The 15574-nt window shown below is 39.6% G+C and overlaps 1 protein-coding gene across 2 annotated transcripts in view; it reads left to right on the top strand.

The window, feature by feature from the left end:
• Positions 1 to 15574, top strand: part of Chst9 (carbohydrate sulfotransferase 9) — a 212564-nt gene that overhangs the window by 174647 nt on the left and 22343 nt on the right. For both annotated transcript variants that reach the window (XM_051202134.1, XM_051202133.1), the window contains one exon: positions 7004 to 7041. In XM_051202134.1, coding sequence (XP_051058091.1) covers positions 7004 to 7041 — 38 coding nt within the window. The remainder of the gene's footprint in view (positions 1 to 7003; positions 7042 to 15574) is intronic.

Raw genomic sequence — 15574 nt, 5'->3', positions numbered from 1 at the left:
GCCATAATGATTTCCAAAGTTGCTGTATGAGTTTGCACTCCCTCCAGAAATGGAGGAGTGTTCCCCTTTCTCCACATCCTCTCCAGTATAAACTGTCTTTGATGTTTTCATTTTAGGCATTCTGACAGGAGTAAGATGGTATCTCAGAGTTGTACTGATTAGCATTTCCCTGATGCTAAGGATGTTGAGCACTTTAAGTGTTCAGGCCACCCTAATCTCCATGGACAAGGCTACTTCCATCCAAACCCTCCCATCTGTCCACCAGTCACTCTCATAATAGTCACCAAACAATTCATTTTTGAAAGTCTAAGTCATATTCTGTCTTTTTGTGATTCTCGTTCCTGTACCACAAAGCCAAGTCCCATCTCTGAACTTGGATTTAATTTCTTGTCTTTACCATATTACTAAGCATTTGCTCAGCCATACCTATTGTATTAGTTACTTTTGTGTTGTTGTGATAAACCTCCATAACGAAAACAATTCAAAGAAGAAAGATTTTATTGGGGCTTATAATTTTAGAGGGAGAGTCTATGATAGCAGAGAGTCCTGGCAGCAGTGGCTGGGGCAGGAAGCTTAGGCATCACATCTTCAACCATAAGCATGAAGTAAAGAAAATGACCTAGAAGTGGACTAAGGTTATGAACTCTAGAAGCTCATCTGCATTGCTGTACTTTTTCAAGCAAGGCTAAGCCACACACACGCAATAGCACCATCAACTAGAAACCATGTGTTCAAATACTTAAGCCTACAGCAGACATTTCTTATTCAAAATACCACCCATTAAAAAAGATAAGACTATAAACAGTATTCTAATCTTATTCATTAAAAGGTTAATCATAATGCCATTAATATTGTGGCCCTGAACTGTTGATGATACATTTCTGAATAAGCTAAAAATGAATATACAGTGTTTAGAGGCAAAGTCTGAGATGTTCCCCAAGTCTAGGAACATTTCCTGGTCCTTCTCTGTGTTTACCAGTTGTATATAATTCATAATTCAATTGATTAAAGTCATTTCTCGGTGACTCACCTGTCATCATAGCACCAGGGTAGCCAAAACCAAGGTCTAATTTTCACACCAGCATGAACTAAACAATGAGTTCTAGGCCAGTCTGAAATACATAGCTAGACTCTGTTGCCATCATCCTGATTGTCTTTGTCTTCATCAATCATACACTTCTTATGTATTAGTTTGCTCACACTCTCTTGCTCTCTCCCACTTAACCTTAATTTTGTTGGTGTCCTGCTACATGAATGTTTATCTTATATTGTCGTTATACAAGCCTCTAAGAGTTATCTGACTTAGTAAAGGTATAGTAATGTTAAAATTCACATACTGTAGTCTGAGACTTAAGATGAATGCCTTCAATTCATTAAATTTCAGGAAACAGTTGACAAGTGATAAATCTGAAATTTTGAAGAACTCAAAGTTAACAAAAGAGCTGAAATCTGAGAAATTATTTCACATGCTGTGACCTACCATACAAAGTAAACTTTAAAACTGCACATCCTTACATATCTGTGCCTGGCTACAAAAGGACTAGAAATCGTTTGCTGTTGCTTTGTGTCAGTATTTTCAGAGGACCAGATTCACAGTTGGTCTTAGGTCCTCTAAGGGGCCTGTTACCTTAAAAAGTTAAAAATCATGGTTTGAAACTGTTTAGGCAGCAAAAGAATATTTCTAAGATTTTTTGTTTGTTTTGGTTTTTTTCTGGGGTTTTTTTGGGTCAGTTTGAAGTAATTAATCAACTAATGTATAGTAAGAGAGATGAGCAGGTATACAATGCACTTGTAAGAATGGGATATAGCTACCCAAGTAATGCTAAATCTCTGGAAAGTCAGTCCCCTCAAACACTGATGGCAATAGGTTAAAAATGTTGCTACAACTTCCATTCCTGAATACTGCTGCCATGAGGACCAGGCTCCAAGAGGGCAGAGTTTGAGGAGCAGCCTACAGAGTATGGAGACTATCAATTGACTTTTCTATCCAAGAAAGTAAAACTGAATACTCTGGGGGCAGCAAGGGGGCTAAACTTTACTCTCTGGGGCTGTTAAACAAAGATTAACACACACACACACACACATTTTAGGGTCTTTCTCTATTCTCTCTCTCTCTCTCTCTCTCTCTCTCTCTGTCTCCCACTGTGTATGTGTTCTTTAATTCTTTTCATACCTCTATCTAGATGTATCCTTTTATCTCACTTGATATCTTCCTTCTAACTTTATTTTTTCCTTACAGCTTATGCACCCCCATAGAATCTTTCAAGCAATATAAAAATTATATAAGTGAATGATTACAAAGAATAGAAGTAAAAAAACAACATGTTTTCCATATCCTTAACATGATTAAACATTTTACATATTATAGGTGAATAACAAATTATTCCCAAGAATCCACATACATCCATATCCAAGTACCTTGTTATAGATGGACAGAGTTTAAGCGAGCAAAGTATGTTTCTCAGTCAGTTCTCTTGCTGGCAGGCTGCATTTTTCAGTCACAAAGAAAGGACCAATTATTTGTCTCAATGGTAATCTTTTAAGAAATCATAGAAGAATCACAAATCTAAACTTTTATATATGAACAAGAATCAATCAGCTCTACTTTAAATCCTCAGGGTACATACCCACTTATCAACATTTTTTTTTAATAACAGGAAGCTGAGGGCAGAAATGGGTACAAGGGATTAATCATCACCCTTGATCACCAACCTATCCTAGCAAGAAACATATGTCAGCTAATAATAATTGGGCTGGTTTGTTGCTCCTTGGCCTCAATGAGTCCCTCACTCAATTATGTGTCTTTCTGAACTTTAAATTGTATCCCAAGATTTTCTACTTCAAAGCCACTAACAAAAACATCTTAACCTAACCTTAAGTCATTATTTAAAGCTTTATTTTGGCTATGATATACACCAAAACCTGAGAACACATCTTTCAACAATAAGATTAAAAGAAGTAGAGCTAGCTTAGCTTCGGGACTGAATTGCTTTTCTTAATCATTAACCTAAGCCACTGTGTATATGCTCCTCAAGAGAAACCATCAGAGTGACATTTCTCTTTTCTTTTCTTTTTTTTTATTTTTATTTTACATATCGATCCCAGTTCATCTCCCTCCCTCCCTTTTTCTCTCTCTCTACCCCCTCACATGCACCCTGACCACCCTCCCCTCCCATCCTCCCCCAACTCCACATGTAGGGTGATACCATCTAGGAGGGGTCATCTAAATCTGTCAGGTCATTTGAAGTAGGGACTAGGACTTTTCTCCTGTCTCTAGCTTAAGGGAGTATCCCTCCATGGGGAATGTGGCTGCAAGGTAAAGGGCACTGTCATGGGGGATCCTACGGAGACACAGAAATCCTGGCTGTAGTCTGAAGGGTGCCTTGTTCAAGCTGTTTTGAATGCTGGATCACCAGCGACTCTGTTTCAGGGGGCCTGGCTTGATCAAACCACATTAGTCTGGAAGGAATCCACAGCTTTTCATTTACTGTGGAAACAAAAATGGAAATCCTTTTCCCCAGTAACTTGTCCTTAGACTTAAATTTTGAAGTCAAAGCATTTTTAAAATATATAAATTGAATTAATCCAGCAGTATTTCCTTTAACAGTTGTTTCCTCAGCAGTCAAGCGATATAAAGACAATATAATACCATACAATATCCAGATTATCTCCATCTTTACGTGGCTTTTATATTACTCTGTTTCTTTTACTTCTATTTTTTCATTTTTTGAGACAGGGTTTCTCTGTGTAACTTTTATCTGTCCTGGAATTCACTCTGCAGACCAGGTTTACTTTACAATCTCAGAAATCTGCTTGCCTCTGTCTCCCAAGTGCTAGGATTAAAGGTGTGTGCCACCACACCCAGCTCCTAGCTGTATTTTTAAAACCATTTTATTCTTTTTCTCTCCCAAGCCTACATATATTTTAAAACACACTGTAAACCTTTAGAGGTTTTTCTTACTATGAATCTGTCTTTACTGTAAATATTTATCTTTTTCTGGCCACAAGTCTTTTATCTGGTAAACAACAACACTGCTAAAATGAAAGTCATAGTTGTTTCTGCTGCAGTTTATCAAAGATGGTGGCGGGTAACTTTACCGCCAGCAGTGAGAGCTATGCTCACAGCCTTGGTCTATGCTGCACCCAGCAGCATGCTGCTGGCTTGGAGATGCCATTGCCATTGCCAGCTCTCATACACACCAATAAATTGTTAGCAGTGCTTCTTAAAAGCCGTGCAGTTTTTTGCCGCTTATGCTGAGTCAGGAAATTTCCCTTAAAGGAGCCGCGCAAATATCTGCTTGTCTCTAGCAAAGCAGAGTCTAACCGAGAAAAATGCTGCTACCAAGAAACCTTGCTTGTCTCTGTTCTTTTGTTTGTAAAGCCCTTTTTTAAGCTTTTGTCAATTTTTAAGTGGAAGTTCTTATTAGCCACGTGGGCGCTATATGTAAGGAGTAAGGTCCCCCCCCCCCAACGCCGGTCTTGTCCTGCTGCTACGCCAGCCCCAAATAACACACAGAGATTCTGTATTTGATATTAACTGTTGGCCAGTTACTAGTTTCTTATCCATTAGCTCTGTCTTAAGTATTAACCAATTTATGTTAATTTAAGTATTACCACGTGGTGTTATCTTACTGGGGAGTAGGGCCAGCATCTGCTCTCTCCAGACTCTCCATGTTGACCCCTCCCTACTACTTCCTCTTTCCTTCTTGTCTCCTAGTCCCTCCTCTCTTGCTTTCCTATTGGCCAACAGTGCTTTATTATTCATTAACCAGTTTGAGAAACATATTTACAGAATGACATTTCCCATCAGTACTGCAAACGGTCCCTGCATGCATCATTTGGAGAACAGTAATAAGAAAAGCAATCTGTGGATTAGAAGTCCACAGATCCAGAGGTTGACTTTCTATAACACTGTTTCTTAAAAAACAGCCACACAGATTTGTCAGTCTCATGGTTCTAGAGGTCAGAAGTTCAGGGATTAATAGTAGGCTATTGGCTAGCTGCAATTGAAGACCCAGAGGGAGGACCCAGTTTTTCCATCCCTTGGGTCCTAAAAGTGAATTCAATAGCTATCCCTCAAGGCATATTGCCTCAACTTTAAGCTCTCTGCATATAACCTTATAAAGAAATCTCAACATTAAAACATACCAAAAATGTCCAGTAGAGATTTTAAAACAAAGAAAATCATTTTATATTATCTAGAATATCTAAGCATGGCCCCTGGCATTTCTTGGCAACAGCTTAATCAAATAGTCCTTCTCAGTATGCTATTTCCTATGTTCCTTGTATCTCCACAGTGCCCTGAATGATGCCTTGACTGGTACTGAATTCCTATAAAACTTTAGTGCATACTAATTATTGGATGATTAGTTGACTGGGGAGTTTCACTTGTGTATTGCATGTATTAAAAAAAAAAAAAACAGACTGCCGGGGTTATTTTTATTACAACAAGAGTAATAAAATACAATTGATGGGAGTCATTTCTTTCCTTCTAGCATAAGGAGTAGGGAATCAAATTCAGGTCACCAGGTTTGATGACAAACACCTTTACCCAGTAAGCTGATATGATGGATGGCCAACAGATTAGCAGCTTCTTAAAAGATTGAACATGCAACTCACCTTTATATCCCTGGGTATTTATTCCAAAGAAATAATGATTTATGTCTCATTCAAAACCCATACATTATGCTTATAGCAGCTTTACACCCTATAGCCAAGCCTAGAAACTACACAGTTAGTAGGGTACATCCACACTGTGGAATAGAACTCACCAAGCAGAAGGAAGCAACTACCTATACACACAGCCAGGAGGATGAAATGCAAAGTTAGGCTTAGAGAAAAGACACCAATTCAAAATGGTTATACAGTACATATGAGTCAAATTCGGTAACATTCTTGATTTTAAGATATTATCACTGCTATAATCTGGATAATGGGTATAAGAAAATTCTCTGTTGTTTTTGGTTTGGGTTTTGTTTTGCTTTTGACATAAAGTTTCCCTTTGTAACCCAATCTGACCTCATCCAGTAATCCTCCAGTTTATCCTCCCAAATGCTGGAGTTACAATCATCACCCTACACAATCTGCCTTACCTCTGTCTTACCTGACTCCTCGATTACTTAAGGCTTATTTTTCAAAGACATGTTTAATAAAGTATTCACCATAAAGCTGTCCACAAACAGTAATTTTGGTGCTACCAAATTTCTTCTTTATTTTCCTCCCTGGAAATGAATTGATTATTAATGTCTTATTACCAAAGGTTTTACCTCCTGTTTAAGATACATACAACACTGGTCATCCTGGATTGTTTTCATGACTTTACTGTGTTGTTCTTGGATTATTATTTTCCATGCTGATTTGCTGCCTTCCATCCATTGCTCTGAACTTTTCCCATCCTGATCAAGAAGATATCATCAACTGAGCTATTGGTTTGGATTTCAATCTCCAGCAACACCCTAGCTAGGAAAGATGTGTTCATCATTTCCCAGACAGAGAGTTGCTTTGAAAAGAGCATTTCTCAGCCAGAATGGCAGCTCATGCCTGTGGCCTCAGCTCAGGGGAGGCTAAAATAGGAGGACCTTAAATTTTAAATCAACTGGAGCTTTGTGAGCTCAGTGTCATGAACTGACTTCCGGGGTTTGCTCTGACTTCCGGGGTTTGCTCTGACTTCCGGGGTTTGCTCTGGTCTGAGGGATCTTTAACAGGCTCTAGTCTTTTCATCTCTTTGTTTCTCTACCAAGTTAGGTACAGCTTTCTGGCATCATCCTTAACAAGTGTCCCCTGAACTTTGTCTACCCTTGACTAGTTAGTTCTTTTTAGGTTTTGACAGCATGTTGTCACTGTTGCTGTGTCCACACATGTCCCCATTGTGATGTAGATCTTGTCCAAAAAGCCTGTGGCAGCTGGGGTGATCTGACCCAGGGTAGAGCAGGATCATCGGTCCTGCATTTTGTCTTGATTAAATGTGGTTTCATACAAAATGTCTTTCTGCTTTCTTTTTCAGTGACTACAGGGAAAATCCAGGAACACATCACCAATCAGGTATTTCACCTTCTCACAAACAAATTCAAAATCATTTTAAATGTGTTGGTAAATGTTTCAATCAGCTTGTGTTCATCATTGCTATGAGCAATAGACACAGTCTTGGTTCTTAGAACCAATAATACATCATTCATCTGTGAATGACCTTGCACGTTCTTTGTCAGTCTCAACCCCAATGCTTCCCTCTACCCCATCTTACCAAAAACAGGAAGAGTAGACACACATATGTGTCCCTGTGCCCATGTTGTCACTTCTGGAACAAATAGACTCACAACTCAGGTGATTCTCCTCTGTCGTCCTGTGAAATTGAATGAGGAAAATCACGTTATCATTTCCCTGTGCTCAGCTTAGCTGGTGTGTTCCTGTGTCATGCTTTCTGTGCCCAGTCTCTTTATGATCTAATGCCTCTATTCTCAGCTGTGTATACTCTTTACAGAACTGGTGACATGAGCCATCCGTGGGATATGCCAAGAGAGGCTGTCACCAAGAGCTATACTGCCGGGTCCACTGACCCCTTCTGTAGACCAGTTGAGCTGCAGGAACTCCACATGCATGCTGTTTGCTCAAAAGACTCAGAAAAGTCTGACATTTGGCCTATGGCAAAACACTGCTCAAATTTCACTCCCAGATACATATCTCCCAGGCTTTTTTTTTTTTCTTGCTTTATCTCTGGTATAAATTATAACTCATTGTTCCCAAGGAGAAAGGTGGTAAGTGTGCATTTTATATTGGGCAAGTTACATTTGTCTTTTCCTATATTCTACTTTTTATTGTTATGTTTATTTTTATTATCTTTTTACTAAGCATGCAAATAATGGGTTTCAGACTTTAGATTTAGCTTTGTTGCTAGAGAGCTTTGTTAAAGAAGAATGAAGTCCTGCATTCTTTCTCCAACACCACATAAATTAGATGTGCTGGAGTGTGCCTGTAATACAGCTCTGAGAGGTGGAGGCTTAGGCATGGAATTAAAAGTGCAGGCTGCCCTTGGTTACTGGAGGAGACAGAGACCAATCTGGGATTCGTGGGTTCATTAAAGCATCCTCATACATGTGTATTATACTTTGCTTATGTTTACATCTCCCATTACCCTCACCCATTACTCCTTCTCCTGGTGGTTCCCCAAATAGTTTCCTCTCTGCTCTCATAGAGGCTGCAATGTCCCTGGATAAATACCTAAAGAAATCTAAGTCGCATACCAAAGAGGTCCTTGCATGTCTGTGTTTTTATGGAAATATTCTCCTTAATCACAGTCAATAATGTCTTTTAAAAGTAATCTTTAATTTTAGCTTCCATTGTCAATTCACCCAAATAAAAATATGATTTTACCTTGTCAGTAACAGACACCCATTAATTCATCAAGCTTTAAACACTATGAACTCAATTTGCTTAATATACCCCACATCAAAATCAATAGGCAGTATCAAACATTTATCTGGCCCGTTTATACATTTCTTTACATGTGTGTGTGGATAGATAGATAGATAGATAGATAGATAGATAGATAGATAGATAGATAGATAGGTTTTATTAAATTGGCTTACAGGATAACATCTGGGAACCCAACAATGGCTGTTTTCGCATTGGAGAAGCTGAGAAACAGTAGGTTCCCAGTCTACCAGGCTGGATGCCTCATCAGTTCCAATCTGGTGCTAAAGGCTAATAGGATTCCTGAAGAGCCACTAGTCTTTAGTCCACCTTAGTAGGCCAAAGAAACTGTTAGCCAAAGATAGTTGCAGAAGCAAGCAGCAGGGTAGATGAACTCACCAGAAAAACCCTTCTATATCTGGGTTGCTACAGCTGGAAGGAGCTATGAAACCTCAGAGTGGGTCCTCTGCCTCAGTTAGTGTAACTAGGAACAGACTTCTAGTATGACCAGAGACATATCTAACCTTGATGATCCCTCACTGTTATGAGAAGTTTGTCTCGTGAGTGATTCTAGATCTTGTCGACTTGACAGTCAATATCAACCATCAAAACCATCAACGATAATAGCTCTAAAAATGTCAATAGGAGTAATTAATCTTAAGATATATAAGACACAGACTGCAAGGGCTCTCTCTCTGCATTTATTCAGGAACCCAGCAAAGTATGTGTGTTAAAGAACTACCAGTCTAAGATACTAAACATGGGTAGAAATTTTCAGCTTCAAAAACAATGAAAGAAAAAGTAGGTACATGAAGGAAAAGATGAGATCATCATGAAATTTGTGGGGGAGAGGGAGGGAACATATCTCAGATGACAAAAAAAAAGTTCATATATGTAATTTTGGCATTATGGCCAAAAGTTTTCCTTTCCCTACCCTCAACCACTCAATTTTGAACACAATTTTAAAGGTTGTATTACAAGAGCAGAGCACTCTGCACGGTATTTGAGAATACCATGGTTGTGTAACTGGCCCTTTCACCAGGACCATTTACCTTCTTAGCTCTGTCTCTTCACAGTCTTTGAATGAACTCAAGTGGTTTCACAAGGTGGAGCCATAGTTAAGACCTGAAAGTTATTGTTGTTATGTTCATGCATTCACCACTGACAGAATGCTTTTCTCATAACGATATCCACTTTCCCTGCTGAGACGCTTAGGAGGTAAGGTGTGACATTCCCTCGTTGATATAATGGGTAAAAATAGTAAATAATATATTGAATTGGATTTTTCGTTGTGAAGCTTCCACCATAAATATGTATTGTGCTTGTTCAGACTATTCCCCTCACAACCCACCCTCCTTTTTCTCATTCCTTCTCCCTCCCATTGGTTCCTTTATCCTCCTAGTGTACTTCGTGTGTGTGTGTGTGTGTGTGTGTGTGTGTGTGTGTCTGTGTTCACATATGTATGATTTTGTGTATCTACATAAAAATCTAGGAACCACAAGTAGAAAGAAAGTGTGGTATTGCCTTTCTGCAATGGGCTTAATTCACTTAATATGCTTATCTCCAGCTGTACTGAGGCAAGTCCTTACAGGAGAATGTTTGTTCCCTGTATGTTGTTCCTTTGTTCATTTGGCTAAACTAATAGAATATGTGAACACCAAAACAGAACACCAAATATTTACTCATGATCTTACACACGGATCTGATGCCAGTCTCAAGAAGCAATTCAAAGTCTTTGAACTTTAACATGAGGGGAAATGCCTTAATGCATTTCTCACACAGCCCTTCTCAGAACAGAATGGCCTTGTGCAATTGTCATCCAACAGCTCACATTTCTAATACCCCAGTGGAATTTTTATTCATCGTTCTTCCAATGAGGGATGTACTTCCCACTCTCAAAAACACAATTCAAAGAGTCATCTTACAACTTTATTTTATCCAATTTCTAGAAGAAAAGCTAAGCTACCCCATTTGCTTTTCTCTCTTTTCTTCTGCTTTGTTTCATTTTTCTGAAACAAAATTTTAGTGTACAACCCAAGTTGACATGGAACTCACTAATGTGTCCCAGGCTGTCTTCGAACTTGCAGTAATCCGTCTGTCCTCTTTTTGAAATCACTGTTACCAAAGTAGTTTGGCTCTTGAGCAGCATTTACTTTCATTGGTAGGGGGATGTGTCCCGGCAATGCGTGCTGAGCTTGTGGGTAACGTTCTCTCCTACAGTGTTGCCTTCCAGGGTTCCAACTCAGGTGTCAGTCTTGGTGGCAAACACCATCCCAAGAGCCCCAAGAGAAACACTTTTGAAAACTCACTTTGAATAATCAATACAATATTCTTTATCAGACGGCGATGCAAAATGGAATACTGTTGAGCATTAATCTTGCCTCTAAATCCTTCCTACTGGGCACTATAAATTGTGTAATTAAACTGAAATTGAAAATTGAGCCTTTCCTCTCACTCTTTCTTTCCCCTTCAATGGGCAGACAGAGTTGTATACCAACATGAGAAACTAAGGCTGGGAGAGAGTGGCGCTCAGGACCCCGCTGGCCAACATCCAGTGTGTGTTTTTAGCCTCCAGACCCTTTAGTGCACCTGATCTCTGAGAACAAACAATCATTTGGGTCCTCTGGAGGGAACTCTGAATTCTTTCCCATGTAACTCCCTGGGGAAATCAAAATGCTTTTTAAAAGTAACTCGTTAATGCTGCTTGTTTACGAGAAAAGGACAAAAGTGAACGCCAAAGTGCTTGGCAGCTCCTGTCCCTAGATGTCATGAATGCATGACCCATTTTTTCAGCTGTGTCTTTGGCAACTCACCGCTGTAGTAATCTCCTGTATGGAAAAATGTTACTTGTTGAGATGAAGCCTCCTATGGGTTTGCTGAATAATTTTCACCATGGTAGATTAAAGCAAATACCTTAAAATACTACCAAAATTATTTCCAAAACCAAATAATTGTTGTCTTGAGAGGAGAGGGAAAGAAGGGACCTGAAAGTCTTTCCCTTTTGTTGTTGGAACAGTCAACAATTGCACCCTCCAGTAAATGAATACCGGCTGTTTATGTCCTTTGCAAAGCAGGTCATCAAAGCCCTTAGTGCATTAGGACCTCAGGGTTTTGCAGCAAGGTGACAAGGAAGGGCACTCTGTGTGGGGATCCATAGTTTATGAAGAGGCATTTGTGCTGTGGAGAACAGCCCCAGTTCAGGAGCTAGCTCTCAGACAGTTTGACCCTCACTGATTGCTCAGTGAGAGCCAAGTCCACAATTGTGCACCCAGGCTATCCGTGAGTCTTCTGGAGTTGCCATAGAAAATTAGTGCGAATGAGGGCTTTAAAACAAGACCAACTGTACCTTACAAGTCTGGAGGCTCTACATTCAAAATCAGGGTGTTACGGACACCACGTTTCTTCTAAAACCATTGGCAAGACTCTTCCCTACATATTTTTCCCTGGTGACTACCAGCAACCTCTTGCAATCCCTGGCTTAATCATTACCATAAGACTTCAGTCTCTGCCTGTTATCCTCCTCCTGACTCCACTTCCCCTGTCTTATAAGGATCCCAGATATTCTAGCCATGAACTGGTATTAATGAATGCATCCTGATCATATTTGTAAAGATCCTGTATCTAAATGGAATCATATTGACAGGGACTAGATAGCAGGACTTCAATATCTCTGTCCAGAAGATACAGCAAGACATAGCAAGCTGAAAATTTTGGTTATCTATCTCATCCAACTTCTCCCCATGCCCACCACTGCTGTTGGGAGTGATGGTTGACTTGTTCATCTATTTGATACATTCTGGAACTTGTTAACAGAGATCTAGAAGCCATGCCATCATCAAACTCTGGACTAGTGGTTCTAGTGTGGAATTCAGATTAAAGAACAATACTTGGACAAGATTAAGAGGCCACAAGATGTTTGACATGGCTCTACAATGTATATGACAAGGCCCCCCCATACACATGACAAGGCCCTATGATGTGCATGATAAGGTTCTACCAAGAATCATAAGTCAGAAGCATGCTCTCTCACCCCTTGGAAAAGATGAGCCATACCTTCCTGGATCATTTCTTCTCTACGTCTTCCTCCACCATCTCCTTTTCCTCTCTAATTCCTCTTTCTCTCTTCCTTCTTCCCCATCTCTTCCTCATATGCTGCCTCCTCTTCCTCCTTCTTCATCTCTTCTTTTAAAGTCCAGTAACCCTCAGGAGGCTTTGTCATGAAGATTCAAGGCTGAGTTCAAGGCTGACTTGGGCTATAGAATCAGACCTTGTCTCAATTCTATCAAATAAAACAAGTTGGATAACCAAAAAGTGCATCCAAGATATTAGAAAGACATAGACACTGAAGTGAGCCTTTAGTCAAGTGGGGATGAGTCAGACAGGGGAAAGGAATAGCAGCCTATGCCTCAGGGAACCGGAGTACGCAGATGCTTTTGTGGCCCCATATCTGCCTGTGTCCACCAGGTGAGAGGATATAGAGGATGTGTGTTCCCCTAGTGAGTTCCAGGATGAGGTGATGGGTAAGTTTGGAGTGGTGCTGAGGACCTTCTGAAGATGCTGAATCAGGAAAGCTGGGAGGGAGGGAGGAGCCACCCTCCAGGTACATCAAAAGCCTTGACTGAGACATTTCCCATCTTTGACTGGAGCAGGTACAGAGCCATCAAGGCCTCCTCAGCCGATAGTCAGCTTCCACTCTGTATTCACTCTGAATGCCCATTTCACCACTTAGCCCTCTAGTGGCCACTCAGCCTTCAAGAATAGAGGAACTCTGAGTCTCCCAGTTCCAGATTAGGTCTTGGAAGTATTCAGACTAATGATATGTGTAGTTTCTGTGATTCTTCTGTAAAAATAAGGACTGAAAAGTCTTACACCTCTAGTCTATAGGATAAAGTTCTAACTCTGAGTATTCAATCCAAGCCCATATTCTCTCATCCTCTTTTTGAAAGGATGCTCCCATTACACTATGGGGTTTCCTATTCTACTTCTGTATGTACTCTACTTAATGACTTTTAAAACCATTCCATCAATACACTAACCCGCATCTCTGTGTGTATATAATTTACCTATACAAAACTGAACCCAGTTATTTCTATCCATATAAAACTTTCAGGCTGGAGAGATGGCTCAGCCATTAAAGGCTAGGCTCACAACTAAAACTTTCTATATTTATTTCTGCATGAAACTGAACAAAAACAATTTCTTATTATTCTGTAATCCCATTTATTTTGCCAGCCATTTGTTGTAGACCTTTGAATTTTCCACTTTTGTGATTGAATAGCATTTCTCCAAAGGGAAGAACTCCTGCCTGTATTGTCTTTATATCTATTCTCAGACTTTGAACTTCTTAATGGCCAAAACAAATGAAATTCTTCCATTGGCTAAACTGTAATCTTAGTGGCCGAAGTTGCTGCTTATAATGTGAGATTTTTTTTTGTTTGTTTGTTTCGGCTAGGCCCCACCACCGCTTCAGCCCCAAATGAACACACAGATTCTATGTTAGTTATAAAGCTGTTGGCTGGTGACTAGCATTTCTTATTGGCTGGCTCTATCTTAATTATTAACCCATTTCTATTAACCTAAGTATTTCCATGTGGTCTTATCTTATCAGGGTATGCTGGACCCACAACTCCTTTGTCTGCTACATGATGACTGCTCAGTATCTCCACAGAGAGTGATTTCCTGTTTGTCCATGCTTATATCCTGATTTTGCCCAACTATGTCACTTCCTCTGTGGCCAATCAGATCAGTCAATCAATGTTTTATTCATTAACCAATAAGAAAAACATATACACAGAAGAACATTCCCCATCAGCTGCTAAATTTTCATAGTCTACTTCTTGCACTTGGCTGTATTCAAACCTGCATGTCACCCTGTAAGGCAGAAACAAGGTATTGTCCAAGGCCCTTCCCAGATAAAAAAAAACATAGGACAGATCAAGACTGCACATGCTTTCTCTAAATAATGATTTCACAAGTGGAAAGGGGAAGAATCAAGGGCTAGGAGAACCCATGTCTTTCTTTTGATTCTACATCTCCATTCCATGTAGCCTGCAGGATTTCAACAACTAAGTTGGCTTGGGTTGAAAGTTACCTGTTTTTTGCCTGAACCTGAACATGCCAGTGGGGCTCATTGCTGCCTTTTCAGGGCAGCATGAACTTTAGAGTTTGTTAACTTACACTGTTCTTACTGAAATGGCCATGCACTTAAAGTGATGATCCTGACCTCAAGATCCTTTCTTTTTGACCCTTTGTCCTAACGAAATGGTGGCAGCTCACCCCAAGCTGCCTTGACATTACCTTCTCAACTCAGAAGCTGCACTTTTTAAAAGCTGTCCAATTTGTGAGTCTTTTTACAAATCTTTGAAAAGGAGACTGAACTGGATCAAAAGGTGGTGGCACTTGCTGTGGTTGAAAAGAAGGATTTAGAAATGACAATCTTTATTAAAGGTCAGCTAAGCTATGGACGTAGACAATGCTTAAGCACAAATATCAAGGCTATTTCCTTAAGTGGAACCAAGAAAAGTAAATAATTATGTAGGGCTTCTGGAAATGGAGACAAAGTTAGTTGAAAAATGTCTCTGGGGTGTTTTTGTTTTTAATTAAAGATTTGTTTTCATTTATGTGTACATATTTATATGTGTATGCACTCATGTCACACATATATGCAGGCCTGTCAGATCTCCTGGAGCTGGAAGTTAAAGACAACTCTAAGACACTCAACTTGTATGCTAGGAACTAAACTCTTGCCCTTCAAAGAGCAGCAAGCACTTTTAATGGTTGAGCCATTTCTCAGGCCCTCTCTGGTGTTTGAAAAGAATGTGTACTAAGCAAAAGCTATGTTTGGAACAAACATTAGAAAATCAATAGCAATCAAATAAATATGCAGGTAAACACACAGAGTGCTTATGAATACTTGCAACCCACGATTATGATAGCCAGACATTCCATTCGATCTCAGGGTTGTACTCATCTGTCATAATAATCCCATGAGTATCAGCACATTAATCTCCATTTTATACAGATAGAAACTCAGGCTTGAGATTGGGTCTAACTGACAGGCATATCTGACATTTTGATACCACAACCTGACATTGTCATTTATAAGTTCACATTCTATAACTACCCAATCATGTTAGTAAAAAAATAAAATAACATTTTGTAATGTTTT

The sequence above is a fragment of the Phodopus roborovskii genome, unplaced genomic scaffold (assembly GCF_943737965.1).
Source record: "Phodopus roborovskii unplaced genomic scaffold, PHOROB, whole genome shotgun sequence".
Lineage (NCBI taxonomy): Eukaryota > Metazoa > Chordata > Mammalia > Rodentia > Cricetidae > Phodopus > Phodopus roborovskii.
Note: the sequence above shows the minus strand (reverse complement) of the source record. Positions and strands in the feature narration are given on the sequence as shown.